General features: G+C 48.3%; 5 protein-coding genes across 5 annotated transcripts; 2 read left to right on the plus strand and 3 right to left on the minus strand.

The window, feature by feature from the left end:
• Positions 1–270: 270 nt before the first annotated feature.
• On the minus strand, positions 271–9,161 carry ASPWEDRAFT_43695 (putative translational activator). The gene is made up of 10 exons (XM_040836084.1): positions 8,963–9,161; positions 6,839–8,898; positions 6,096–6,780; positions 5,847–6,041; positions 1,943–5,767; positions 1,667–1,858; positions 1,458–1,613; positions 1,321–1,402; positions 1,128–1,269; positions 271–1,074 (listed from the first exon to the last, which is right to left on the minus strand). Exons 1-10 carry the CDS (start codon positions 9,081–9,083, stop codon positions 520–522), a joined length of 8,013 nt encoding a protein of 2,670 aa, XP_040685414.1. The 5' UTR covers positions 9,084–9,161; the 3' UTR covers positions 271–519.
• A 216-nt stretch (positions 9,162–9,377) lies between these two features.
• Positions 9,378–14,252, plus strand: ASPWEDRAFT_118185 (putative ATP dependent RNA helicase; the record flags this gene model as incomplete). The annotated part of the gene is made up of 10 exons (XM_040828800.1): positions 9,378–10,134; positions 10,186–10,849; positions 10,914–11,804; positions 11,853–12,574; positions 12,620–12,677; positions 12,735–12,876; positions 12,930–13,314; positions 13,371–13,584; positions 13,644–13,974; positions 14,040–14,252. The coding sequence occupies 10 exons, from the start codon at positions 9,378–9,380 to the stop codon at positions 14,250–14,252; spliced, it is 4,377 nt and encodes a 1,458-aa protein (XP_040685415.1).
• Positions 14,253–14,588: 336 nt separating this feature from the next.
• ASPWEDRAFT_116905 (NADPH--cytochrome P450 reductase) lies at positions 14,589–16,715 on the minus strand (the record flags this gene model as incomplete). Its single annotated transcript, XM_040828694.1, has 1 exon — positions 14,589–16,715. The coding sequence occupies one exon, from the start codon at positions 16,713–16,715 to the stop codon at positions 14,589–14,591; it is 2,127 nt and encodes a 708-aa protein (XP_040685416.1).
• A 1,142-nt stretch (positions 16,716–17,857) lies between these two features.
• Positions 17,858–19,512, minus strand: ASPWEDRAFT_116947 (cytochrome P450; the record flags this gene model as incomplete). The annotated part of the gene is made up of 2 exons (XM_040828699.1): positions 17,858–19,341; positions 19,407–19,512. The coding sequence occupies 2 exons, from the start codon at positions 19,510–19,512 to the stop codon at positions 17,858–17,860; spliced, it is 1,590 nt and encodes a 529-aa protein (XP_040685417.1).
• A 1,167-nt stretch (positions 19,513–20,679) lies between these two features.
• ASPWEDRAFT_53557 (myo-inositol transporter) lies at positions 20,680–24,213 on the plus strand (the record flags this gene model as incomplete). Its single annotated transcript, XM_040837907.1, has 5 exons — positions 20,680–20,857; positions 20,924–21,658; positions 21,709–21,899; positions 21,959–22,390; positions 23,179–24,213. The coding sequence occupies 5 exons, from the start codon at positions 20,680–20,682 to the stop codon at positions 24,211–24,213; spliced, it is 2,571 nt and encodes an 856-aa protein (XP_040685418.1).
• Between the last annotated feature and the right edge of the window lie 113 nt (positions 24,214–24,326).

Genomic DNA, 24,326 nt, shown 5'->3' on the forward strand with positions numbered 1-24,326 from the left:
AGGAGTTTGAGATACGGCGGATGATTAGCTAAGCGACTGTGCTGCTAAGCGAGAGGGTCCACCCTAGGGTTTGTGCCCCAGACGCTTGTCCCGACCGGGGAAGATGTCAAGAGCCTCAAGAAGACCATAGTTAAAGAGTATTTAATTGGCAATTATTCCATTTCTCGGGAAAAGTAATTGCAAGTACTGAACTGGAAATCATAAACAAATACATTATATTTCTTCATCTTCCTTGCGTCTTTTGCTGGCTCTCTTGATCGTACTCTGTATTAGCTGTTTGATGCTTTCGCTTACTTCCAATGTCACATGATCTCCATAGGTCTAGGGCATCGCGTCATCGTCATGATCGCCTGGGGATAATGACATAGAAACATCTAAGAATGTCATATGTTCATTGGTGATGTAAACAAAAGGAACGTGAAATTAATTCAACATATCATGAAAACGGACTTTTTGTATAGAAAAGATATACACAAGTGGAAAAGAGGTAGTATAGATCTAGCTCATGCAGAACAATAATCACTCCTCGAATGAACCTTCTCCAAGATCGACCTTTCCAATACTCCACAATTCCTTCTCATCATCAACCTCGTCATTGGATAGACCCAATCCTCCTTGTCCACCTTCGGCTTCCCTTCGTTCTCTGGCCTGGTTGGCAAGACGGATCGCAACACGCTTGAAGTAATCGGACATGCTCCGCTTCGGTCCAGGTGGAAGCTCCGCACCAGGTCCAGCCATATACTTCTCGAAAACGGCACCCTCAGACTCAACTACGGAGAATATTCCCAAGAAAGCTGCTTCTGCTGCCAACTTAACAGGGATCACCATGTCACGAACGCTGGCGAAGATTGGTGGTGCAAGCAAAGCAAGATGGGGACGAGTCATTTCGGGATGAAGGCGGCTGACAGTTCGCACGACCACCAAAGCCAAGCGACGGGTGTCAGATGGCGTGCCTGGTGAAATACAAGCCGATAAGGCCTCAAATATAGCCTTGCTGGCCTCAAAGCCACGGCCTTCATTTTCCGTCAGAAGATACTTTCCTGCCGCGAGGACGCTGTTGTCGGCAATAAAGGGCTACCTCTGAATTAGCGTCAAACTGTAGACTGAAAAAGTAATCAGAAACTTACATCCTTGTTAGAAATACCCTGGCATATGATGGAGTGCGTTTCAGCCTCGAAATGTTCAGTCAAAGAAGATGGTGACTCGACAAGCAAGGAGTTGAGCCCAAGGATTGATGCGTGCGTGAAATGCGTTGTGAGAGCGCGGTTTCTTAAGTTCCGTTAGTTTTATTTCAAGAAATTCAAGGTAGAGAGGGCATACTTGATAAGCGGGCCTGCAGTCGCTGCAGGAAGAACCTTCACAAGCGCACCGAGCAATTTGGCATTGGTAATAGCCACAGTATCTATTTGTGAAATTAGAAAGAGAAAAATTTAATGAAGGACTTAGTATGAACTAACCGGTCTGGTCACTAGCATCGTCGTCGATGAGACCGAGGATGGCGTTCTTTGAGGCCTCGCTCATGTTACCACCGGCCTTACCAACCACTTCTTGAAGGGCCTTCATCATAGCATTCTTCACGCCGATATCGGCTGTCTTCGATCCAGCAATAAGCTCTATTATAACGATTAGTACTGTATGTCTTTGTATTCCAATTGTCTTGACTTACCTGCAATGAGGGGATCAACCCTTGGAGTCAAGGTGATCAAGATTCCAAGACCCTTAGCAGCTCTGTTACGAAGAGTCTCACTGGATGTATCTGCCAAGCCTCGCGCAAATGTGCGCTGAAGCTGAGGCAGGAAAGGCTTGACAGCGAGCGGAATCTTCTCCAGAAGTTTATTGAGCGTGAGGAAGATGGCACCTGATCGATTCTGTTAGCCTCATGACCGGAGGGAAAAAAAAAAAAAAAAAGACAAAAAGCATATAACAGAATGACATGGCTTACATTTGATATCCACAGACCGCTCCGAAACAACTCTGATCAATGGACCAGTAATCTGAGTGACGAACAGCTTCAAAGAATCGGCGCCAGTACGGTCAATGATGTCACCAATTGCAAGAGCAGCTTGTGTACGCTGATCCACAGTGCCGTTGAGAAGACCTTGCAAAAAGATCGGCAAGATAGCAGTGATACCCTTTGGCAAGCTGAAACCTGGAAGGTTCGCTCCAGGCACTCCGACTTGCCGCAACGCTTGACGAGAGGGAATAACCAACACTTCCATCTCCTCCTTACGCATGGAAGACATGAGCTTGCTCAATGCAGTCCAAGCAGACTTGACGACATCCTTGTCACTATCATCGAACGAGATAAGCAGCACACGAATCAGATCTTGATGGTAACGAGAGAAGTCGATTTCAGCGTCAGTAAAGAATTTGGACAAATGCATGGCCGTGTTGGCACGGCGTCTATGGTCATCATGCTTCATGAGAGTCAACATCACATTCATCACGACATTGAGACCGTCGAATTCATCAACAGATACCAAGACAGTGTCAAAGGCATTGCTCAATTCGAGACGGTGTTCGTCGTCTGTCGTCGAGATAATGTTGTCCATCAGAGTGTTCAGGATTTGTGGTAGCTTGCGTGACATGGCTGATCCTGCCACTTCCGCCAGAGAGGCAAGTGCCCTGGCGTTGAATGCAGAAATAGGAGATGTAAGTAGCGTTGGGATAAGGTTAGGAAGAATGATATTGGCACGAGTTTGTTCGGTCAGGAGTGTCAACAGTGCTGACAAGGCTTGCTCGGCATCCTCATCATTCCTAAGAAGGTGTAGGAGGTAGGGCAGAACCTGGTCGACAGCCCTCTTGCCTAGGATTTGTTGCAGTGCGTCAAATGCCTCTGCGGCAGCCTCACGCACATCCTCATCGTTGTCAACCAAGGCAACCCGGACAGTGGAGATGAGAACCTTCTCGTAATCCTCAAGGGCATCCGTGGACGCAGAGGTAATGAGCTCTCGTAGAGCAATGCAAATACCTTGCTTGACATCCACATCCGGAGAGGTTCGGAGACCGTCTTCGAGAGAAGGCAGCAGAGTCGAGAGAACCGATTCACCGGCCTTCTTGATAAGGTCACCAAGCGCGTTACTAGCAATGACCTTGTGCTCCATATTGGAAGACCCAAGACGTCGGATGATGAGCTGGGATAGAATAGGCACCATATCCTTGAGGGTCTTAGGAGAGGCCACAAGCGATTTCCACACAGCCATAGCTGCGCTCTTGACAAGACCCGAAGTATCGCAGCGACAGATGAACAAAGCAGATAAGACCTTGTCTCTTCTCTCTTCTCCAAGGACTTCGAGCAAGGATTGACCGGCCTGTGCCGCTTCCTCCTCTTCCTCTTCACCATCAGCCTTGGCTGTGATGCCTGTGATGCTGAAGAGAAGATCACCAACCAGCTCAACGGAGCTGAGTCGGATACGGTAACTGTCATCCGCAAGACCACGCTCAAGTTCTGGCAGAAGGAGATCGATAGCCTTCGAAGAGAAGTTCTTGACCAGCAGACGACCAGCACGGAGAGAGGTTTCGCGGATCGATTCAATGTCATCTGCCAATCCAGCAAGAATTGGCGGAATGATCTTGTTAAGGTATGTTGCGAAGCTGTTACCGAAGCACGCGGGAAGGAAGATGAAGAGAGTCATGAAGCCTTCACGAACAGCAGGTTTCGAGCTGGACACATTCTGCAAAATAGTTGGCAGAGTTTCCTCGAGCCTGGTCGTACCCAAGCCTGCAAGGACTTCCGAAAGAGCCTGGGCAGACCCAAATCTGTCACCAGCCCCAGTGTCAGACTTGAGTGTAGACATAAGGTTGGGAATAAGGTCGGGAAGGGCATCTTCTCCAAGCTTCTCAACAAGCGAACCGAGAGCCTTGGACGCGGTAGCACGAGTCGTGGGCACGGGGTCGACAATGGCTAGTTGCAAACCAGAAACGATGATGGGCAAGTGAGAAATGAGATCTTTGCGCTCGGTAAGATGAGCCAAGCTGCCAATGATCTGGGAAGACTTTCGTTTGGTTGCCGATCTATCAACAAGACCACGCTCGAGGATACGAACAACAAGCGCTAAAGAGGGAGCATCCAAGTAGTGAACGAAGGAGACCTTGATAAGTGAATCCAAAGCTTCGTCTGTATGCTTCGTCGGATCGCTGAGAGCCTTCAGAAGTACGCCGACCAAGGACTTCACTTCTGGGTTGCTGATGACCTCACCGAATCGCTGAAGACTGCGATTTGCGGCATTCCGCACTTCCTTATGTGTATCATTAAGAACCACTGTAAGAGGCGGAATGATAGCAGGCAAACTTGCCGCAAGCTGCTGTGGGTCGAGGTAAGCCATGGCACCGAGGAGATCGCAAGCTCCCTTCTGACTGCGCCATTGTGTGTCATCAAGACCTTCAAGGAGTGTGGGTAGAATTTGCTTGACTCCATAAGAGCTAAGGTTCGAGAAACAAGCCTTCGCGGCATCAAGACAGGCATCGCGTACATCGATACTCGGGTCTCCGAAACCGGAGAGCAGCTGTGGAACTATCTGGATAACGTATGGCTCGAAAGTACGCCCAAGGATCATTGCAAAAAGCTCGTACGCTAACAATGCTCCCTGCCTCTGGTGTGCCTCTCTCTTGTTTTCTGTGGCTGCTTTGAGATGTGTCATGATTCGGAATTCTCGCAACGTCGAGATACCCTTTCCGCTGACGATACCACCAAGTCCGTAAGCAGCGCCACGCTGGATAGCGTATTTCTTTGATTGTAAAAGCTGGTCCAGCATTTCTTGGACGTAGCCCGAGCTTTGGGAAGCAGAAAGTCTGATGAGAGGGGGAAGGCAGCCGGAAACTGCAGACTGAACACTCTCTGAGGGGGTTGGAAGGGTGGCGAGAAGCTTCTTGATAACGGTCTGCAAACGGGGATCGTCCGCCTTGAGGTGACGGGCTAGAGATCCGTAAAGAACAACCACTGCTTCGTTAAGCAGGTCAGATGTTTCAGTTGCCTTGTCAGATGTCTCCAGCGTGGTTTCCAAGAGCTTCATTAACTCCTCAACCTTTTGTTGACCGCGCGCAGCAATAACAGATCTGCCACTGTCGGCCATTTGAGCCCTGACTGTACCACTCCTATCGACAAGAGGTCCTCTTTCAATCAAAAACCGGAGAAAAGAAACGATCTGTTCGCCCTCGAAGATATTTGTCATGGCGTTGAAAGCCAAGGCGATGCCACTTCGACCATCCCAGTTATCTGTTGTGTCCATCTTCTTAGGCATTCCGTATTTGTCCTTTTCGGGCTCCTTGGGTTGGACTTCAATTTGATACTTCGATTGCAGCTCCGACAGGATGTCTCCAAATACTGAGGGATTCAACTCAATCGCATGCGCCAACGCGCGAGCAGCTGCACCACGAAGCTGTGAGTCCTTGGAAGAGAGGTATTTGATAATCTTTTCGTAGCATGTGTCGTCAACCTCCAATGCATTTTCTTCCCAAATCGCTTCGGCAATCTCAGCGTTTTCCTCCACGTGATCGTGGTAACCTAGCCAGATGTGCTCGGAGAAATCGAGGTCTGTCAGATCAATTTCAGCCGAAATAACCTGCAACACTGAAGTTCTAACGGAAACATCAGAAACGATGGCTCCCTCCAAAAGCATATCCAGCTCCTCTTTTTTGATGTTTGGCGAGATGCATCTGCAGAAATCGTTCAGAATATCTTTGATGAGCTTATAGTGCTGAGAGTATTTCTGCATCGACGAAATGATCTGGCCCAAAACCTCAATACGAGGAAGACGTGAATCGGAAACTATGCATATGTCAGCTTATGGCTGTGGAATCTTTTTTCTTCTTCTTTTTTTTTTTGTCAAGAGTAAAATGGAACTCACATGAACCCGAGTGGAAAGATAGGACTTCAAGAGCGAGCAAAACTTGCTCTCCCTCTCCTTCAGCCTTATTTTCTTCTATTCCATTACGGTCAAGAATTGAAAAGAGCAAGGGAAGAACATAGGCCAATGATGGAACATCAAGAGGGCGCTGCTCGGATGCGAAACGCAGGCGGTAGAGGATTCTTGTCACGAGCTCTGTAGCACGTCAATAATTGTTCTTTCGCCAATATAGAGCCGCGTACGACCTACCTCCCAGAGGCTCTGCTTCCATTTCAGCAGGTAGATTGGTTCTGCCAATTGCCCGCAGCGTTGCAACTCCGACAAAGGGTCGAAGCGGTCCCAGGCGTGATGACAGCTTTTCAGCGCAAACAACATACGCTTTTGAGATAATATCGCCAACAAACAACCCAGCACCTACTTGCGCCAAGGATAGTAAAGAGGTAATTGCCGGGTTAATCCAGCCATCTGCCTCGGTAGCAGGGCCAGTTGCAAGGCCTTGAATGATTCCGGCGCCCCTTTCGATTCTTTTCACCTCCTGCAAGACTTCTGCGCGAATAGTGGACTCCTTGGCGAGTTGAGTCTTGACCTTTGCCTGTTCTTCGCCAGTGAGTTTCTTTGGTTTCTGACCATTCTTCTCGGCAAGTTGTGCTCGCAACTCTTCCTCCCACTTCAAAGTATCATAGTCTTTAGTATTCTTATCAAATACTGGTTGCTTGGACTTAGTGCTAAGAACATCGACGAACATGGTCCCTTCAGGAGTGCGGGAGATAGCAACATCGGTTGGCGTAAATTTAGACAACCTTGTGGCATTCATGTCATCTTGAATCTGCTTGACAAGTTCAGGAACCATAACGTCGGGTGCTACGAACGCCAGGTCTGCCGCCGCACTCCACACAGCGTTGTTGACTGCGGGGACCTTGGATTGAACGGAGTCCTGAGGGAAGGAGGTTAGTGATCATTTTTTGAACTGAGATCATAGGAACGTGACGAACCTCTTGTACCCGGGTCAATTGTTTCATACATTCACCGGGAAGTTCACGAACAAGGTTGCCTGGGTCAGTGCCTGTTCTCAAACACAGACCAATCCATGAAACATTGGGAATCAACTCTGGTCGGCAGAGAACAAGAAGACCGAGAAGCTCATTCTTCAGATCAGAAGTAGTATTGCCAGACATCTTCGAAACTGATTCCAGGGGGCAAATCGCTCTTGTGACTAGGTGAAGCAGTTTTTCGCTTGCTGGGCCCGCAGAAACAGGAGCGGACTCCTTTTCTGCAGTTCTGAAAGCCAGGATCCAAGCCCACAAGGCGTCGACGAAAATGCGACTCATGGTCCCTGGTTTTTTAAGATACACCTCAGACAGAGTTTTGGCTGATTCTTCCCGGAAACTTGTCTGAAGTCCGGGGGCAGTAATTGCGTATATGAAAGCCTGAGCCCAAGCAACCTTTGCTGCATCTTCCACAGTCTCAAAATTAGATCCCGATGTAACTGCGGCAAGCGCCCTGACGGCCCATTGCACTTCCGCCTGAGAAGCTAATTTTGAGTAAGCTCTTGGGTTAACAAGAAATGATGGCTTAGGGTGAAGCATCATTGACTGAGCTACTGTGTTCTCCCAGGCAGTCTTGTCCAAATTCAGGCGTTCAGACAATGCCAGAAAGATGTAAGCCGTTGATAGAGAACCGCCTTGTGCCGATGGCAAAGGATTGGATGAAACTTCGTCAAACATGTCCTTCATCTTATTCATAAACTTGGTGACAAATGGTTCTACCTCAGGACTTAGCTGACCCTTGAAGTCAGCATTCCAAAGCACCTCGCCAACACTGAGCTGCCAAAGCTTCCGGAAAGGAACTCTTTTATCGGAGGACCCTTTGACGATAGTGTTGACAACATCATCGCTAACCTTGACGGTAGATTGAACAAGGCATGAAAGGTGTTTGCAGAACGCTTTGATCTCCTGTTCTAGGGCAACTTCATTAGATTCGCGCGAGAAAACAGGGATCAGGCCCTGAACGATTTCTTTCGAAAGATCGGCAGAAGGCAAGATCGCAGAGAGTGTTTGGGCAAAGATAGCACGTTGCTCAGGGTTGGTGATCTTCTGGGTCTTCAGAGGGCCGAGAATCTCATTTGTGATTTTCAGGAGCCAGCTCTCGGCCTTGGATCTGGAAAGAAGTGACTCGAAAGACTGGATAGCACCCTGTCTAATAGCCGCATTGCTTGACTTCATGCTTGAAAGGAGATGTTTCGTGAGACGAGAACACAGAACTTCTGAAAGATCCATTTCCTCGGGCAACGAAGAGGAAAGGGCTGGCAACAATCCACCAAGAACAACCTCCGGTGATCTTAGTATGGCCTTTTCAAGGGGTGGCAAGAGCTCAGAGACCAGATCCTCATGGGAAACAAAAGAGTAGAAGAAGTCAAATAGGCCATTTGCAATATGAGCTGGCACCGCTGCTTTCGAACCGATCAATTCCTTTACGTAGAACGCAATGATGGATTTCTTTTGCTCCTCCAAGATAGGCTTTTTTGCTGGGAGACGTGCACAAACACCGGAGATCACACCGAGGAACGGTGCGTTCCTCTGCCCGGAAGTCGAGCCGCTGGTCAATCGATCCACAGATTGGCGAACAGCATCATCTCCCCAAGTTTTCGATGAAAATGCTGCGCGCAGGGCACGTCTGGTAACCCTCAGTGCGGAGATCTTCACTCCTGGCTTGGGAAAAGAATCCAGGCAGATATCCAATGCCTTCGCATCCACAACGATTAGGTCCAGCACAGTTGACAATGGCGTGTTGGAATCATCCTTTAGATCCTGTAGTAAAACGGAGCACCATTCCAGCAGGACGAAAGCAGATGTTGGTGCAAATCCAGACCGAGATGTCTCCGCCTGTAGCTTCTGAATGATGTATTTCAGATCGTCGGTCGGGGCTGGTGCCTTGAGGAGAGAGCGAAGGCATTGTTGAGCGGCTTCACGGGAAGGCCGATCGACATAGCGAGGAATAGTTTTGAAGAGAATATCAATAAGATCTTGATGAGCGTTTTGCGGTAGTTCAACCCCTGGGGAAAGGCGCAGGAAGAGTCAGCAATTTCCATGGAATGAGGGATTAGAGGGGTCATTTACCAGCTTTATCGCGGAGTTCCTGGAGAGCACGAACTCTGCGAGAAGTCGAACTCGAAAAGAGAACGACACTCAGGCTCTCCAGGTCTCCTGTTTTCACCTGTTCCCATGGAAATTCGTCCATGTTAGGTGAGTTGGAGCATGTCGGCGTGAGATCCGCTGAATGGCTTTCCCGCGATGTTGTCATAAAAGTTTTCGACGTTGTGGGGAGACAGCACCGTCAACCGACATCATCGGCTCGACCTGCGCGCCCATGGAGGGGAAGTCGTCCAACACTTTCGCTCGCACAAGGGAAATAATCAAGACTCGCTCTTTATTTCCCTGTTAGCCCTTCTAATTATTTCCTACAGTTTCTGGTCGAAAGTCCTCGAATTCTTTCTATTCGTCCTGCCTTGGCAGAAGTACTGGTTCGACAACTATGCCTCCTAACAACAAGAAAAAGAAGAAGCCAGCCTCCAACCCTGCTCGAGGATTTGCAACGGTTTCTGTTCCCTCAAAACCAAAGGCTCCCGAGCCAACAGCTCCTACATCAACGGCTGACTCTAAAGTGACATCGGAAAGCGAACGGCCAACACCAGCGGAGGAGAGCCAAGCGCCCGTGAAGACACAAGAAACCTCATCTCTACAAAATTATTCACCCGAGGAGCTTGAAAAGCATTTGGAAGATGCGGAGCTACAGATTTTGGTTGATAAATATGGGGTCAAGTGCAAGAACGACGCAGCGCGTCAGGTCACCAAACTCGAGACCGAGCGGCGGGTGCTGCGGCAACAGGCCCCTTCATTGAGTCTTCTAGAATGGTTGCCTACCGAAGTGCTGGATTGGGTTCTCAAGCTCATCGATACAGAAGAGCGTGAGCTTAGTCCCATGCCTGGGCGAGATTCGAATGGCGTCAAACGGTCTGGCTCCGAAGAGGAGTTATACGTGAGACTCTGGACCTTGAAGGAGACACTTTCTAGACTTGGCTTCCCTGAAACAAAGATCGAAGGTGCCATGAAACATCTTTTGCTATATTTCTCCGGCAATGCCCCCAGCGCCAATAGGGATGTGCTATGGAATTTGGACGAGTCGTTAGATTGGCTGGCTATGCACTGCAGCTCTGAAGAACTACCGTCTTATGCGCGGACAAATGCTCAAGCACCTAAGGACTCCGAAAAGTCCATTTCCTGGATCACTGGTAAACCTAGGCCTTTAGTATTTCTCGCGTTAGCAGGCTAACCTCCACTAGATCGTGAATCTCCACGATCTTCCACTGAAAATACCAAACAGGATAATAGCGGAACTAAGAAGCAAAAGACAAAAGCTCCAAGCGCTTTAAGTTCGAGTCCATATGATTCCGATAGCTCCATTGATCCTGATACTCTGGTTCCAAAGTTCTTGGAACTACAGACTCGCTTGTATGGTCTCCGGCCTGAAGTTTTCGATAAACCCAAGAAGGGGAAGAAAACGGGTCGTGAGAATACGGAAAGTAGCCCTGACGATTCTCAGGTCATTAGAATCCAGCGAAAAATTTCTAATATCGAAAATGACGTTCTTTTCGATCGCCAAGAAGCCGAGTATCTGTGGAGAGAAAAGCTTGATGATCTCAGGAAAGAAGCAGCTTTTTCCCGGCGTATCGAGCGGGAAGAAGAGAAACTGCCTTCTGAAGACACCCCAAACCAAGATGTTCCCGAGGAGGCGAAGGAAACTTCAGAGAGTACTGTTCTGTCCACTGAAGATACCAATGAGGATAACGCAGACCTCTTGGGCGACATGTTCCAGGCCGAGGAGCCAGTTCTAGAGGTTGGTATAATCACCGAGGAACTGAAGAACGCTGCCATGGAAATACGGGATTTTGGAAAATGGACTGGTCTCAATCCTAGGCGAGTGCTAGAAGAGACCTGTAAAGCCAAGTATGAAATTATCTTCAGTAATATTTTTTGAGCCAGTTTACGCTAATGCGGTTGGTATATCTAGGGATTCCGGGAGTACGATCACTTTTAAAGATTTTTCTCCTTCAACATATTCAAACCGAAAGGCAGTTGAAGTGAGATGGTCAAAACCCCAGGAAGTTCCGTTCCTCTTTTCCGTGGACTTGGTTACTCACAAATCGAATTCTTATGCTACTTTTGTCTCTATGGATGGACTTGCAACCCCTACCTCGCAACAAGCCGAAGCCTTCGTCTCAACGCTTGCCCTTTTCATTCTTTTCCCACAGAACTCCAAAGAAGGAAAATCTTATCTGCGCCTGCCAGCAATTTGGAGGGAGCTTTGGACTGAATTTGCAAACGCGAAAAAGACCCAGGAGGATGAAATTGACAAGAATACAGTCAAAGATATCAAAAAATTGGTGCAAGACAACCATGGAAGCTTTGAAGACGATGTTGTGTTGTCCGATAATTTCCGGAGAAGGAATGTGGCTTCGAGCAGACCAGAAACCCCTCAGAAAGTCACTTCGAAAGATAAGCTTGGTTTTGATGAACAGTTGAAGAGAATATGGATGGAGAAAACAGCTACGCCTTCTTTCAATCGCATGATTCAGGGAAGGATGAACCTGCCCATATGGAATTTCAAAGAAGAAATACTCCATACGCTTGATACACACCGTGCGCTTATCATCTGCAGTGAGACTGGAAGTGGTAAGAGTACACAAATACCTTCCTTTATTCTGGAGCATGAAATGCAGCAGGGCCGTCCTTGTAAAATTTACGTGACAGAGCCCCGCAGAATTTCAGCAATTTCTCTAGCGCGAAGAGTCAGCGAGGAATTAGGGGAAAGCAAGAATGATGTAGGGACCGTTCGTTCTCTGATTGGGTTCGCCGTCAGACTGGAAAGCAAACTCAATCAATCCACAAGATTGGTATTTGCGTAAGTGTCTTGCCCACTCTGTCCTGGCTTCTTACTTACATTGTATAGGACAACTGGAGTTGTGGTGCGAATGCTGGAGCGCCCAGACGATTTCCGGGATATATCCCACGTTGTTCTTGACGAAGTCCACGAGCGTTCTATCGATAGCGACTTTTTACTCATTGTTCTTCGGAGATTGATGCAAAAAAGGCCAGACCTCAAACTTATTCTGATGTCTGCTACTCTCGAAGCACACCGATTTTCATCATATCTCGGAGGTGTCCCTGTTTTGAATATACCTGGACGAACCTTCCCTGTGGAGATGAAATATCTCGAGGATGCTATTGAGTTAACAAATTATCGCCTGGCAGAGAACGACTCGAACACTGTGATCGATGAGGATACGGAGGAGATAGCAGCAGAGAATGCCGAGGGCGATACGACTGGCGGTGCTCTGGCCACTCTTGAAGGATATTCTAAGCAAACCAAGGAAACAGTCCTGAACTTTGATGAATATCGTCTTGACTACCAGCTTATCAAGAAGTTACTGACCAAGATCGCTTCAACGCCGGAGCTAGAACATTATAGTAAAGCTATTCTGATATTCATGCCTGGTATGGCGGAGATTCGTCGCTTAAATGATGAGATTCTATCAGAGCCCGCTTTCCAAAAGGACTGGATCGTACATGCACTTCACTCTTCGATTGCAAGTGAAGACCAAGAAAAGGCATTTGTTGTGCCTCCAGAGGGCATGAGAAAGATTGTGATTGCCACCAATATTGCGGAAACGGGTACGTTCTTGTCCTAATGAAAACTACATGTTGCTAATCCACAAGGTATTACGATTCCGGATATTACTGCCGTCATCGACGCAGGCACAGAGAAGACGATGCGGTACGTACACATTACATGTAACAAGCGTGTATGACAGTCCTTCTAACCTTGTTTTAGCTTCGATGAGAGACGACAACTGTCGAGATTGGTAGAGTCTTTTATCTCGCGTGCCAATGCAAAGCAACGTCGGGGAAGAGCTGGACGTGTACAAAGTGGAATTTGCTTCCATATGTTTACCAAACATAGGCACGATAAGTTGGTATGTTCTTGAATTAATTCTCAACCGGCTATACCAATACTAACCTCAAGGAGCTCGCGGAACAACAAACTCCTGAAATGCTTCGTCTGTCGCTTCAGGATCTAGTGTTGCGTGTCAAGATCTGCAAGCTTGGTGAGGTAGAGCAGACTCTTCTCGAGGCTTTAGATCCACCTTCGTCGAAAAACATACGTCGCGCAATTGACTCTCTTAAGGAGGTCAAAGCTCTAACGAATGCCGAAAACTTGACCCCCTTGGGATCGCAACTTGCTAAGCTGCCTTTGGATGTTTTCCTTGGAAAGCTGATCATCCACGGAGCTTTCTTCAAGTGTCTCGATGCTGCTCTCAGCATTGCTGCCATTCTATCGTCTAAATCGCCTTTCGTCAGCACCATGGGATCTAACGCTCAAAAAGACATCTCAAGGTTTTCCTTCAAAAAGGGTATGATTCAATTACTGCCTTCATGTTTACCTCAGCATGCTAACATTTATGTGCAGGCGATTCGGACTTACTGACGGTATACAATGCTTATTGCGCTTGGAAGCGCACGAGAAGTACACCGGGAACCAATGAATTTGCCTTTTGCCGAAAGAACTTTCTTAGTTCCCAGACCTTGTTGAACATTGAAGATGTCAAGATGCAACTAGTTGTCTCCATTGCCGACGCGGGGCTTCTCACTCTGGACCCGGCTCAAAAGACATCGTTGAATAGGTAAACAACGCTTCTTGATACACCCTTTTAATTAATCACTACGACTAACACCATCACAGAGCACGGTCTGGTGGGCGGCAACGACAGTTCTTCACAATTCCCGACGAGTACGACATTAACAGCGCCAACGATGTCGTTGTTAACTCGGTCGTAGCATGGAGTTTCTACCCCAAACTACTCACTCGGGAAGGCAAAGGCTGGCGGAATGTAGCAAACAACCAGGCAGTCACCCTCCACCCAACATCAGTAAACAAGCATGCGGATGCATCTCTGAAATGGCTTTCGTACTACCACATCATGCAAGCACGAAACCGAAACTACAACGCCCATGAAACCAGCGCCGTGGACGACTTTGCCATTGCATTATTGTGCGGTGATGCCGAGTTCAAGGTGAGATTCATAAATTCGAGTTACGCATAAAAGAGCAGATACTAACCAGTGACTTTATGCAATAGATGTATTCGGGCGTCATTTCCATCGACCAAAACCGAGTCCGGTTCGCAGTCCGTGATTGGAAATACATGCTCGCCCTCAAGGTTCTCAGCGCCCGCATCCGCGACATTCTGGCCGGCACATTCCGCGATCCCCAGAAGGTGCTGTCGTATAAACAGCAGCAGTGGATTGAAATCTGGCAGCAGATTTTCACTCTGGCCGGAAAGCGAGTCTGAAGCCACCCAGTCAAGACTCATTCTCATTGTTAACTTGTTAATTATTATGCTCGTTATCATTGTTCTTGATAGATACAGGGGGAAAAAAAAGATATGATTATTTGGTGATGAGGTATTTGGCTTTATGAACTGGGTGAAAATGGACATACAGGATAAAATGAAGGTATAACGCATGGGTTTATATTGCATGGATCCGGAATTGGTGTGTCCATATCATACGAAGTAGAACCAAAAAAGAAAAGAAAATAGAACAAAAAGTCCACAAAATTCTATAATCCCAACCAACCCCTGTGCACCGTATTAAAATATTTTCGTAAAAGAGCCGCTATTCCTTGCTTATCCCCAAACATCCTCTTGCCACTTGTTCTTCTTCTTAATTGCCTTGCTCCAGTCATTTACCTGTCCGTCACTCCATCCCTTGACCTGTTTCATCGTTTCACCAACGGCCTTCTCTACCTCCCGAGCCATTCCAGCTCTTCCACAGACATAGAAGTTGGCGCTCTCGTCAAGAAGCTTGACAATATCCTGGCCAAACTCGACAATTCGGTCTTGCACATACTGGCGCGGTGTACCCTGTTTTCTGGAGAAGGCCGTTACAACCCGCAACCGATCGCCGAGGGCATTCTGCAACTCTTCCAGTTCATCACGGTAGATGAAGTCTTCTTCGGGGTTACGACACCCAAAGAAGAGGACCATCTGGCCGATTTCTTTTCCGATTTGTTGGAGCTGGCGTCGTTCGGAGATGAAAGCACGGAAGGGCGCGAGACCAGTTCCGGCAGCGACCATAATGAGTGGGTTCTTGCTTGTGATGGGAAGCTTGAATCGGCTTCTGCGGATGTGTGCAAAGACTTTGCCGTCTTGGAGGGCGTCACTGGGTCCGTTGAGGTGGTAGGTGATGCCATGGGGGTGGGGTTGTGAGCGGGATTGTTGAGAGATAGCCAGGAGGTAGTTGGATGTGACGCCGTGGATGAGCTCGTCGGGGTTTTCTGGAAGAGGTGACGATGATACAATGGCTGTAATTGAGGGTTTGCGAGGGGAGATGACGCTGCTGGAGGAGATGGAATAGTATCGGGGTTGGATATGGGGTAGGGTTTCGACAAGATATGAGAGCGGCAGGTCAGACCAAGCCTTTCCAGGACATGCTAGCTGTAGAAGACGGCCGATGTTGAGATGTGTGCGATTGATAAAGTTGGCATAATAGTCCTTGTCCTGACCAAGCTGGAGGAGATATGCCTTGGCCTCCGGGGTTGGGGCGAATTGTGCAAGGCCTAGAACATTGTCACGGTTGACGGGGGCGCAGATTTCAAGGTAGTAGCGGAAAACAGCAGCCGCACTTGTCGGGGTTGGGATTTTCACTTTGGTTGCTGGGTCGAGCGACTTGATGCCGAGAGGGACATGGGGACGAACAGAGGGACCCAGGACTTCGAACAAGCGTTCGACTTCAGAGGTGGGGTTTCCAGGCCAGATGGCAAGGTGATCTCCTGTCTTGTAGGTGAACTCTGGCTGGCTGCTCAGATCCAGATCCATGTGAAGACAGTTTCGGTCTGACGCATTGAAAAGCTCTCTCGAATTGGCGATGTTCAGTGTGCGAACTGGGGTGCACTGAGCAGCTGCCTTGGAATCACGACGATTGTCAGGTTCTCCATGATGAAGATCGATTGGTTCCAAAGATTCGTCTTCCTGGACGACCAGGGTTGGCATGTACTTGACTTCACATTCTTCGAAGCCCAGCTTCTCTTTGAAGACCGTGAACAGATCATCCTTCCATGCCATGAAGTCTTCTTCTGTCGCACCCTCTGCGTCGTTGGCCTTACCAACGGGCATGAGGGCCTTTGCCCCGAATTTTTCCAGGCCCTCGACGACAACATCAACAACACGATTATAGAACTTGTAGTTGCTGTTGCCCAGACCAAACGCGGCGTATCGCAAATTAGACAGGGAGACATTCTGAGCCTTGTTGATCCAATCCCAGAACTCTGCGGTGTTGTCACTGGGATCTCCCTCGCCGTACGTGGAAACAATGAAGATGGCCAGCTTCGACTCTGGAATCTGACTGATCGTTTCGGAGTCGTAGTCCGAAAGGTCTGCAGTCATGGTTTCCTGGCCATGACGAAGAGAGATTTCTCTGGCCAACCGTTGTGCGAAACCTTCTGCTGTACCGGATTGAGAACCCCAGAAAACGACGATATTCTTGCCCGCCTCCTCGAGTTTCTGTGCAATGTTTCTGGTTTCCTTGTTGGTAGAGCCAAGAGCGCCGCCGTTCTTCAATTGCGGTCGTTCGTATGCGAGATGGGCATATGGATCAGGTTGATCCCAGATGATTCCTCGCGATAGATAGGTGGCTCCAGCTCCAGCCAGCAATGCCAGAGCTGTGTAGTCGGCGACACCTGTAGGCGTGGCCAATTTTGAGAGCTCCTTGAAGAGTTCGGGGTTGTTCAGACCCAACTGTGTAAGGGAGTCCATGATGTCCAGGTAGCAATGGCACTCCGGCCACGCAATAATGAGAGGAGATTCGGTGAAAAATAAGAATGGAGTTGAAAGACCAAGACTCTCAATTGAAAATAACTTCAGACAGTGAAGAAGATGTTGTCAAGATTAAGAAAAAAAGATGGACGAGACCCTTGTCATAAAAGAAAGCTCTTAATGAAGGCCTCCAATCAAGCAGATAAATTGAAGCCCATCATTGTCCCCGCACGGTCTTTGATGCGTGGCCATTCTTGGAAATATCTCCTAACGGGGAAATATACCAAAAACTGACGCGTCATGCGGAGAGCCAGTGCAGCGGCAACTGAGGAACGGTTATAGAGTTATTTTTCTGCTTTTCATGATATGTCTCATCTTATTCGACTGTAACACCACACGTGTTGGGGCGCTGGGGACATGATAACAAGCCAACGACCTGTATCCCCCACATGGCGTCAACAAAACCAAGTTGGGACTTGGATAGACAAAGGCCATCCCCGCAATGAGATAAGAGAGGCCCTGGAGATTTCGGTTATGGCCCGTGATGATGTCTCATTGCAGTGGGCCATAGAGTATACCCCAGAGTTCCACTGATGAGAGATGATGATAAGACGAAAAAGCGCGGGGGGATGAAGATGATACATCCGGGGAAAGATATCATGTCCCAAAGAGGAGAAATTCCCCTGGTAGTCAGAGGGAAATTCTCTCCGCTGGTGGCGACGCGGAGTGGATTTCCTCTTTTCTGGACGGGGATTGTTGCCTTTTCGGAGAGTTCGCGACTTCTTGCATCGATAGAGACACAGATAGATCGGTCTGGGAGATGATGTCTGATTTCTGGGCCACTTCGATGGAGATCTGGATTGTTGTCGTTCTTGACTTCTGCAACAGTTCGAGTCACGCGGTAAGCGCATGTGTGACTCTCTTTGGCCAGCGCATTTCTTGTATAGCGGTCAAGCCTCAAAGGGTCTACAGGGATAATATGGAGTATACTGATATACGTGTTGAAAGAGAAATTGAATATAGTGATTGAACAGAATAAATGGAATTTTCATCATAATACTCTAAGTGCATCGAAAAAGAAAAAATGTCATCAAACATAAGGTTGTATAGAGCACGCCAGACTCCCATTTCTATCTCCATCCTCAAGCAGTCGTTTCCAAATCACGCCTCCAAATTTTAACGGGCATATCGCCCAAAATCAAATTCATAGACTCCAATCGCTTCAGTTCCCAGCCCGGATATGCCAGAGCCAGGTTGTACCGGTGCACCACAGAGGCAATGGCCTTGGTTTGTTCCAAGTAGGAGATGTTGCGGCCAATGCATGATCTTGCACCAGCAGAGAATGCAATAAGGTAGGGTTGCAACGCCTTGCCTTCTTCCCCGAGCCACCGCTCGGGAATGTACTGGTCGGCATTCGGGAAGACCTTTTCGTCACGGTGCGCCACCAGAGCAGACATGCTGACGGATGTCTTGCCGGCAACCCACTCGCCCAGGATGTTAGTGCCCTCCTCGGGTGTTTCACGAGGAAGACCGTGCGATGTAGGGGGGAAGATGCGGAGTGATTCGTCCAAGCAAGCGCGGAGATATGGGAGGTGCTTAACCTTGTCGTAAGGTGCGACAACCTCATCGGGGTCCAGGACGGCATCAACCTCCTCGCGCAGCTTTTCAAGACATCGTGGGTTCCGGAGAAGTTGGTACATGACGTTGGCAATGGCAACGGCCGTTGTCACACTACCAGCGTTCATCATGATGTTGCACTCTGCTACCACCTCCCCAAACTCAAGGTTGTTCGCATGTCCATTCTTGTCCTCCATGAGTGCCTGGAAAAAGTCTTCGAGCTTTTCACCAGTTTCGTAGCGCCGAAGTCGTTCGTTTGCCCGTCGCCACATGATGTTCTCCCAATGGTCTGCGGATTCTTGCATGCGCCCAAAGTACGGGATCACATTGACCAGCTTATTGATCACCGGGTACCATTCGTAGTTCCAAAGGATGAGGGATTGTTTGATGGCAGTGGGATACAGCGCTTTTCGCAGGCTGACCTCGTAGGTTGAGCCATCTTTCCTCTCAGCGATACAGAGATCATTCCCATTGTCCAGGAATCCCAACTTCTCCGACAAACCAATATCGGCGATGGCGTCGAGAGTGAAGAAGTTTGTCCAGCCCCGGAAATCAAGCGTCAGATCTTTAGCATCAGGCGCTGTCTTGCCGGACGCAACATCTGTGGAAGCAGGTGCTGTGCAGACTTTGTCAAAGTGCTTGAACATTCTCTCCACTTTGTCGCTGACTTTGAACTCCCATGTCTCCAAATTCTTGAGGGCATATGCTGACGAGAGCACTTTGCGCTTCCGGGCATGCTCGGGCTTGTCGACCACATCCGCAAGATTGGTGTGCGATCCAGCAGTAATCACATATGAGGGATCCTTGATACATTTGGTGTTGTGACCATAAATGTCTTTAATGGCACGAGTATCCCCATAGGACAGCGTGTTGGGTCCTGTGCGAATGACAGGGTGCTTCTTATGCAACTCCATCAACTCCATAGAGCGGAACCCCCGAGAAGCAAGCATCATGAATGGAATTGCGGAGAATCCTGAGAAGGGAGAAAGATTGGGGTATTTGCGTAGACCTGGATGATAGTCAGCATCATGCTTTATCTCTTAACGAGCTCAAGAAAAGAATCCTTCTGCATACCTTTCGGGTCACGAAGATACTCAACATAGGGAAAGACGCAAAAGTAGAGAAAGGAGAAGAAGCCCACGGCGAAGGCATAAGGGGCGATGGAGATGATGGACCACATTGTGTCGTGTTTTATGTGATAATAAGGATAAGAGTAGAAGGTATAAGATATATATGTAACCTTGCTTCTTTGAGGAGATGGAACCACAAGGCTCAGCCGAAGCAATGCTCAAGGTATAAACCTGACGTTTGTGTCGTCAATTAAAGATTGTCGTGGATATCAGGATGGACCTGAGAAGGGACGGCGAGGTCAAATATTAATATCATTTCTTCGGGCTGAGGAACGAAATGATATTTTCTCTTCAAGCCCATTCCTGTCGTGCTCCATGAGTTGGAGGGTGGATAGAGGAGCCACAAGTGGGAATACTATCCAACATCCACAGCCTCCAAGCGCACTTTCCCCCACGAATAATCCCTTGGTGAAACCATAGCCATCTCATCATGCGCACATTGTGTCTTGGTTTCATGAAGCCAGACATACAAGCACCGATCTTGTCCTTGGATCCAAGCTCTTAGCGGCCGATCTGGCCGGCTGCAAGGGCGGAGTAAATTTCCCTCTTTTTGAATACGAGAGGGCGATGGTGGATGAGGAAAAAAGGCTCGCTTTCCCTATTCAACCAGAGGGGTAAAAGGGGCGAGCTCGGTGCAGAACCCACCGTCAACAATCAACACGAATCAACTCCCAAGAGATTCAAAACCGGCTGCGTTATCGTGCCAATGGCAAGCGACGTCATATATTTGCCGGTTCGCTGCTAAAACGGCTTTTGAAATTCGACGATAATGACAGGTGCTGCTGCCTCTGTGGGCTGAAGTCCACCTGAAAGATGTCGTTGTTCAGCTAATAGATAAGGGGATTCTGGGGAAATCTGGGGCAATACCCCGCATCCCAATGCCCGTTCCACGGCCTTTGTATCTTCCATGGCAGACTATACGAATCCACGCGTAGTAACTTATGCCGTTTTTGATATAGAACGACAATGATGCCAAGGATGAGGGAATTGAAGGAGCTAGGCTCTCTCTTCGCTATATTAAGGACTGTATTTTTCTCCAGGGATATCATTCTGGTCTGGCAAAAGTGTATTTCCGGGGAGAATTTCCTTCTTTTCGGTCATCTCTTCCAATTCTGTCAATTTTACATCCATTGTTGGTCTATATAATTCCTTGCTGGTGTTACTAGCCCTTTGTGTTCATTTGAGGAACGGATTGGACTCAATTCATATTATTCATCATGGATTCAGAGCACAGTTCGCTGAAGTTGCCGCCAGACGATGAGAAGCCAGACGTTGATCACAAGGAGAACATGATCTCCGATGGAGAGATCCTCGATGATTCGATCGAAACAACAAATCCGGGGAAGGGAGTGTGGCTGATTGCCAGCACAGTGTCCATGGGCGGGTTTCTATTTGGTAGGTATCCATGGACCGATCGAACCACCGGAATGGTCGAATTAATCTTTTTTTTAATTTGTATAGGCTACGATACCGGTGTCATATCTGCTGTGCTCGTCAATATTGGAACGGACTTGGGACAAACATTGTCATCGAGTGAACAAGAGCTGGTCACTTCCATAACTTCCGGAGGAGCTCTCATTGGAGCGGTGCTCGCTGGATTAAGCTCTGATAGATATGGACGTCGAATCGGTATCTATATCGGATGTGTCCTATTTTTTGTTGGGACCTTGATCCAAGCACTCTCCTGGTCACTTGCCCAGATGACAGTCGGTCGTCTGGTTGTCGGCTTCGGTGTGGGCAGCGCTGCTATGATCATCCCTCTGTACATAGGAGAACTGGCACCTGCACGGTACCGTGGCCGACTCATTGTATTTGATAATTTGTGCGTGGCTTTTGGTCAACTTGTTTCCTATGCCATCGGGGCCGCGTTCACAGATGTATCCCACGGATGGAGATATATGGTGGGACTGGGAGCAATCCCCGCCATCGTGCTTGGTTTTATGATGCCTCTGTGTCCCGAATCTCCTCGCCAGTTGATCTCGCATAGCCATGACGATAAGGCCAACAAAGTACTGAGAAGAATCTTTCCAAACGCTACTGACGAGCAGATTGTTGCCAAAATTCGACTCATCAAGCACTCCATAGAAGACACGGCGGTCTCTGTCTCAGATCGAAGCCTGTGGTGGCAAACCAAACAGCTATTCACAGTTCCTGCCAATCTGCGAGCTCTTGCAACAGCCTGCGCTGTCATGGCGAGTATGTTTTCTGAATTTTCCTCATTGATACCATTGGCTAACCAGCTTTAGTATCCCAACTGGGTGGTTTCAACACTTTGATGTACTATTCAGGCACTTTGTTCTCCATGGTTGGATTTGATAAGCCGACAGCGGTTTCAATTGTTGTTGGAGCCACCAATTTTGTGTTTGGATTTGTCAACTTTGCCATTATTGACCGATACGGACGACGGGTCGTGCTTTTGGTCACCATGATGGGAATGGTAAGACGATATCTACTGTATACGTGGATAGAATGTTTGCTGATACTGTGATACTTTAGTGCTTGGCTATGGCTGTCACCGCGATAGCCTTCCACTGGATTCCAGTCAGCCATGACCTTACTGAGGTTGAAACAACGGGAATGACCTGGGCCGGAGGTCTTCTTCTTGCCGCTATCATTCTGTACGTTGCATTTTATGCCGCAGGAGTGGCTCCGATCTCCTGGGTGGGAACAGAATTCCTGCCTTTAGAGGTTCGTGCACTGGGGACGATGTTGAACACTGTGACATGCTGGGCCTGCAACATTATCATTTCCTCGACATTCTTGTCCATGATGAAGGGAATGACTCCCAGCGGAACCTTCGGGTTTTATGCCGGCATTTGCTTTATCGGGTGGGTGTTTGTTGTTTTCTTCTATGCTGAAGTCCACAACATGCCTCTTGAGTCGGTCCGTGAGATCTATGAGCACGGCTTTGGCGTTAAGGAATCCAAGGTTATGCAAAAGCAGCTCAAGGAGGAGAGAAAGAACGCACAAAGCAAGGCGTGATGCGATTGAGTGGTTCAGTATGGGCCAAGGCACTTCGACTAACGGCAAGTCTGCAGGGCATTCTTAGTTGTATATTCTGGCTCTGAGAGCGTGTAGCATACCTTAGGTTATGATGAATGTAGCGATATGTTAGACAGATAGCAATGATGACTTTGATGATTTTTATGAAAGATTGAAGTTGAAGCAATTGTGAAGTCCGTCAGCTGCGCGACCTTTTCCCTTTTTGTGAATTACAAGTCAGTGCCTCCGACAACTCGCAAAACAACAACAGACGCGAGTTGCGCGAATCAGCAAAGGTAAGCAATCCCAACCTCGCCAACAGGTATATAAAGTATGTGCAGTGCAATATTTTTGAAAATAATGTGGAGTTAAATACTGTCTAGCAAGAAGATCACATTGCTTAAGCATGTGCAACACCCGAGGCCAAGCATAAGTGGCTTAATCGCGTGCTTTTAGCAGTCGTCCTACGGTCCTACGTGTCAATTGGCCCACTTTCCTAGTGACCATGATTTACGATACTCTTCTCCACAGTGGCTGGTTCGTTGGGAGGCTGAACGACAGAAGGAAGGAGGGGGAGGGGTAAAAGGATTCTGGATGAGATAACCCTCGACGATCATCTCCAGCAAAAAAAAAAAAAAAAAAAAATCACCAATGCATGTGGAAAATCAACAGCAAAATAACAACACCCTTAACGTTTGATAATAATGCACCCCTCATACTCTGCTGAATTGCAGATCGCCTCTCTCGCGGTCCAGCGCGCGAGCGTGGTTACAAAAACCGTCCTGGCAGAAGTCGACAAGGGATCCACAAACAAAGACGATGACTCACCTGTCACCATTGCCGATTTTGCTTCGCAAGCCATCCTCATCAGTGCCATCCGACACAATTTCCCAGATGACAAGTTCCTCGGAGAGGAATCGGCGTCTGCGTTACGCGGGAATCCGGCGCTGGCTGAGCGAGTATGGAAGTTGATTACTTCGACCAAATTGAACCATGACGAGAGTGAAATGCTTGTTGCCGCCCCTACCTCCATAGATGAGATGCTGGATTTTATCGACATTGGCGGCGATCAGAATGAGTCTGCCAGCGGTCGCATCTGGTTTTTGGATCCCATCGATGGAACGGCCACCTTCATCCGTGGACAGCAGTATGCCGTATCCGTGTCTCTTGTCGTGGATGGCGAGCAGAAGGTTGGCGTTGTCGGATATCCCAATCTACAATTCCAGAGCACCTACGTTGAAGAAGCTCTCGTCGACAAGGATGGCTATGGTTTGATGCTGTCAGCCGTCAAGGGCTATGGGGCATACAAACGACAAATGACGAAAGCCAGTCTACAGCCACCGCAAAAGATCTTGAAAGCCCGTAAAGACTTGGATATCGAAGACATCTCCTTTACGGAAAGCTTAGAGAGTCCTTGGATCTCGGTGAAGAAACATTCGGCGGTGCGAGAGAAGCTTGGAACCAGGAAACAGCTGGCAAATCTCTGGTCAATGCAAGTCAAATATGCCGCCCTGACGATCGGGGCAGCCGATGCCATGATTCGAATCCCCAGGGACAAGGAATACCGACCATATGCATGGGATCATGCGGGTGGAATGCTGATCTTTGAAGAATCGGGCGGGAAGATCACCGATCTCAGTGGGAAACCCTTCAACTATGGCAAGGGTAGAAAACTAAGCGACAACTTGGGATTGGTAGCGACATCGCCTGAGATTCATTCTCAGATCCGGGCAGTTGCCAATCAGGTTTTTGTCGACGATAGCATTTAGCTTTGATTTCAGATTACCCCGACCGATATGACGATAGATTGAGAAAAGCAACAAAATCAATTGAAAAACTGCGATAATATACAAATTCAAGTGCATTTCAGCATTGACAAACT

Source organism: Aspergillus wentii, assembly GCF_001890725.1.
Source record: "Aspergillus wentii DTO 134E9 unplaced genomic scaffold ASPWEscaffold_7, whole genome shotgun sequence".
Lineage (NCBI taxonomy): Eukaryota > Fungi > Ascomycota > Eurotiomycetes > Eurotiales > Aspergillaceae > Aspergillus > Aspergillus wentii.

What these genes read in the sequence shown, in the direction of transcription:
- ASPWEDRAFT_43695 (XM_040836084.1), bottom strand. Translation starts at nt 9,083, where the DNA reads ATGGACGAATTTCCATGGGAACAGGTGAAAACAGGAGACCTGGAGAGC. An exon ending in GCGGTCTGTGGATATCAAAT is followed by an intron (nt 1,859 to 1,942) that starts GTAAGCCATGTC and finishes AGAATCGATCAG; the next exon opens with GTGCCATCTTCCTCACGCTC. An exon ending in AGGGTATTTCTAACAAGGAT is followed by an intron (nt 1,075 to 1,127) that starts GTAAGTTTCTGA and finishes ATTCAGAGGTAG; the next exon opens with CCCTTTATTGCCGACAACAG.